Source organism: Habropoda laboriosa, unplaced genomic scaffold (assembly GCF_001263275.1).
Source record: "Habropoda laboriosa isolate 0110345459 unplaced genomic scaffold, ASM126327v1 scaffold28, whole genome shotgun sequence".
In the NCBI taxonomy this organism is placed as follows: Eukaryota; Metazoa; Arthropoda; class Insecta; order Hymenoptera; family Apidae; genus Habropoda; species Habropoda laboriosa.
The window spans coordinates 829,971-834,657 of NW_017100174.1; the positions used below are offsets into that span (position 1 = coordinate 829,971).

At 44.3% G+C, this 4,687-nt stretch overlaps 1 protein-coding gene across 1 annotated transcript in view; it reads left to right on the top strand.

The window, feature by feature from the left end:
- LOC108578734 (protein groucho-like) overlaps positions 1–4,687 on the top strand; it is a 63,773-nt gene continuing 59,086 nt past the window's right edge. Inside the window, exon 1 of the mRNA XM_017942111.1 lies at positions 1–191. Coding sequence (XP_017797600.1) covers positions 126–191 — 66 coding nt within the window. The 5' untranslated portion in view covers positions 1–125. The remainder of the gene's footprint in view (positions 192–4,687) is intronic.

The following is a 4,687-nucleotide window of genomic DNA, read 5'->3' on the forward strand; positions in this document are numbered from 1 at the left end:
GCTATGACCTGGGATACCGCCGGATATACCTGAGGATAACGGGAGACATATCCATTACTCCTGACAGGACTTCGTCGTGACGGGAGGAAGCCAACATAACCTCTTCGAGGGTCTTTGACGATAAGATGTACCCCAGTGCCGGTATAAACGCTGCGGCAGCTGTGGCTGTGGCAGCTGCAGCACGGCACCCGGTAAGTGGTTTTATTTCTTTTTCTCCTTGTCCATCTTTTTTTCCCTTCTTTCTCGCTTACGTACACGCTCGACAGGAATGACTGGCACGACGTTCGCGATAAAAATAAAACTCGTGAAGATTTGAGGTATTGAGACATCTTGTTGTGAGTTCACCAGGCGAAAGGTTTGATTTTCCTGTTCAAGTGAGCCGTGTGACTCGTTCCGTCGCTACCGACGCGACCAACCAAATCCACGCTATCCTCGTAAAATCGTGTTTCTAATCTAAACGAACTAAGTTCCAACGTTTAATATGTAAATATGGTGAACATTAGAGCGTCTTTTGCAATGTGGTTAAATGTTACTAACTATTAGCGGCGAACGTCTTGAACAGCTTTTTTTACTCCAATTATCAACAGAACTACATTTTTTCCTTTCAAACCGCTTATCGAATACCACTTGGAGTTTCTAGTTATCTGAAAATTATACACGTAGAGAGAGAGAGAGAGACGAGGCCGATTAACTTGTGCCGGTGACCTTACTGCTCCGTCTTACCATCAATAGTCGATGATTACAAAGTGACCGTGAAAACATTCAGATCCGTGGCAAGATACGATTAATGTTTCATCGTAGTCAGTGTTTTCCTGACATTGCTCTGTGTGTTGTATACCGGCGGACTCGTCGCGTTGTCGTTTCAGGCATAATACAAAACCGGTGAAATTAAATTTAACCTTCCACCGTCGGGAGTGGCATAACAATTTAAACACGCCCGAAAGAATAAGGTTACTGAAAATTGCACCTGGGGTATATAGGCAACCCGTCATCGAATGTTTGTTCATTTTTTTTTCTCTCCTCGCCGATACACTCTCTACCTGTCTTTATCGCTCTTTTTCTCCGTGTGCTACTCTCTCGCAATTCATCGTCTCGTTTTCGCTACGGATATTGAACACACATCGCGTGTATCCTCGCCTATTCGAAAATCCTTTCAATTGCGAGCGCACTTTCGATAAGTATCGTTCGTTGCAGCACACCGGTCGCGAGCCTCTATCCATGCTAATTCGAGATACCGATATATCGACTGGTATATATACAGCCACCATAGGACTCTCCTCTTCCGTCAGATGGATTCCGTAGTCCATGGTCTGTTTTTTCCTCCCTTTCCCCACTCCTCCACCGTGCGCAGCATCACTCGAACGGAATAAAAAAAGGCAGACCTGAAAAGTACTGTCAGAGTTTTTCCTTTTTTTCTCTCTCGTTTTTTTTTTTCGAGCCAGTCCGAACGGCAGCGACGGCAGGCGACTCGCGCTCGCGCGCACACCCGCCAGACGGACTCTTTCGGATCGTTAGTCGAATGAATCCAGTCCCGTATTTATTTTCTCTCGATAGTTTACCCACGTTCTGCGCCCATCCCTCGTTTCACCACTCCCACCATTCCGCCCTTCCCCCTACCGCCTGCAGTCCATCACTCTCTCTTCTTGCAAAGCATATACACGCGGGTAGAAACTCCGACGCGCGAGACAGTTTGCACACGCGTCGTCGCGCTTAAATACTCGTACGCGCAATTTCTTTCCTGCGCCCGTATAAATACGCACTCTATGAAAATTCACGCGAATGCTTAATCTTTTTTTTTTACTCCGCCATCTCTTTTTTTTTTTACTCCGCCATCTTCTTTTTTCGAACCTTTAGCTAACATTGATTCACTACTATATCGAGTACAACGAATATAGATGTTGAGAAATCTAGAAACGAACGTTGCATGATATTCGTTTCCAACCTAATTTTAACCTAAAAAAAGATACCGTTGAAATTCCATTTTATAAAATGGAAGTGATCTTCGAAACATTGAAAATAATCATTGCTGCATACGTCTTTGTTACTTCACAAATTTTTTGGTAGGACAAATACATATAGTTTACAGACTAATTGTGAGTCGTCGAGTCAAACGGACTACCCTGTATATAGCAAGCGGTCGTCCATAGCTTGCGTGCGCTTCGCTGGCGCGTGGTTGCGCGCGCGGTGTACAGACGGATGGTCAGACGGTGGCGCAGAAACGGTCGGAAAGGGAACGAGCGAGCGAGCGAGCAGAGGGGAAAAGAGATCGTGGAACGCGCGTTGGCTCGTCGACGGAATAATATTTGGCCGGCGTGCAAATTTTCATTCGGCCGTAAACAGGCCGCGAGCCGAGGCGGAAAAGCTTGTCCGGTACACGATGAAAATAAATGCGTGTATCATGACCGCCGTCGGCCAATATCCGCAATTACATTATGCTCGGTACATGCCACCCGTGGCTAACCTATCGACGATTACCAACCGAGTAAAGCGCGCTCTCGAAGGGGGGAAAAAAACTAAGACTGGGGAAACGAAAGAAACATTGGTGGGAAAGGAAGGAAGCAGAGTATCCAGGTTAAGAAGAGTGAGAGTGAGAGAGACGAGGAGTTCTGTGTCGTAGGGAATTATTTGAAACGTTCTGGAACATTTCCAATACGGTATCGAAAGTGGAGCAGATTTGCTCGCTTTAAAAGCCAGGTTTAGGCGATCCATTTTTATTCGATGTGTCCTACTGCCGCGTGATCGCTGTTTTATCGTCCCAATCGTATAACGTGTGCGTGTCGACGGACACGCTTCTTCCTGTCGTGCTCCCGTTAACGATCGGTTACTCGTTCGATGAAAAATTGCGGTCGCTCGAAATTATGGTAAGTCGATAAAAGAAATTTCTCAGTAATAGAAGAATTTTATTTACGGTAACATGTTGAAAAAGACAAACAACGTACGAAATAAAGAAAATAAACGAGATCTATTGCTTTCGAGAAACGGAGAGGTTAAGATACATGGATAGAAATAGATTTTTTTTCCAGCTAGCTTTATCACATCAATTTTTACCTATTTTAATAAATACACCCTTCAAGTGCAGTATTACCTTTTTCTAACACCCTATATAACAGACCATTCGCACATAACCTCGTCTCTTTTATCCGCTCGTAAACGAATCTTCGTTTTAACACGTATCTTTCGTCAAGTTGGTAGCAGTCGGTTATTCCCCCTCCCTGTTTTATCACAGTAATACGCGCCGTTTACAGGTTTCTCGTAATCGATAGGGTGTTGTAAAAATTTACCTCTAGAGGGACGGTAAGGTTCGACGGGTCCACTTGGACGTCTCTCTTTTCCAGGCGTTCATTCCTTTGTCCCCTTTTCACCGGACTTTGGACGACCGTATCCTTAACTTTTCCACGCTTTAATCCGGTAATCCTATTAACATTTGTAGTGATCGTAAAATTCGAGCCTGCCTCTCTCCCTCTGCGCAGGTGAGGTTACAATTTACAGAGGGGACGCTCGATTGTTGACAAGTGCCTGCAATGTAAACACAGGTGCACGGGTCTTGAAAAGAGACGGGGGGGGAAAAAAAAATGGTTACCTGGGTCGCGATCGGCTCCGACATCGGTCATGTTTACCCGGCATTGTCGGCCTCGATTGTTTGTCCGGCTCGTTACCGGAGTTCCTCCTACTTTTATCGATCCTTTCACGGTTCTGAATAATATTCTTTCGACGTTAAGCGCGACCGGTTGCGACGAGGATCGCTTCTGCAAGATTCCTGTTCGTTGGAAACTGCAGGAAGCTCGTTTGAAACACAAAACGAGTCGTGTGTGAGGTTATTCGAATAGCAATATTTGGAGGAGTTCAAAAAATTTGAGTTCGTTCGTTTGATGTTCAGGGACTGTGAATATTTCGTAGAGGAAAAATGAAATTTGTATCAATTTTCAAGAATTCTGTTGTATTCGAGTTGTTCGAATGGTTTTAAAAATTGCAGTTCGTTCGTTTGAAGTCTAGCAGAGGAAAAATGAAATTTGTATAAATTTTCAAGAATTTTGTTGTATTCGAGTGAAACGATCTACAGTTCCTTGTTTTAGGTAATATTTTTTATTGCCGTCTCAATGAAATATTAAGTCGAAATCGAAATGTATTAACAAAGATTTTCGAAAACATGGCTTGCTTCACGTCACTAAAATATATCCTACAATATTATCGCAAATACTACTGAAATTCACGTGAATTCTAAATAATCTTCCTTTATTAATACATCTACCAACCGTTCACTCTACTTCCAGCAAGATTAAAAGCTTCCTCCCGGTACGCCATTACAGTATTCCCTAATATTTTATTTCTCTCCCTAATCTCGCTTTGATCGATCGTCGAATTTAAACGAGTCTCAAATTTCCACGAGCCCTCTCTCTCTCTCTGCCTCTGTATAAAACTCATCACCGCGTCGTCGAATGAAAAAGGAGGAATCGTTGAAATTGAAATACCCGGTACATTTGCCCGCGAATCGAGTTAAATCCCCCGCGATAATGGAACCTAGACACCCCCACCCCTATCTTACCTCTAATTATTATATCGCGATATACGCGGGAACAATCGGCCGCGTCGTATAATTGTCGTCTGGCGTGTGGAAACGAAGAAAAGAGGGGCGAGCGCGCGCGGGATGTTAGGGGCGAGGGGGCAGAGGGACGAGAAAGAGGGGCGC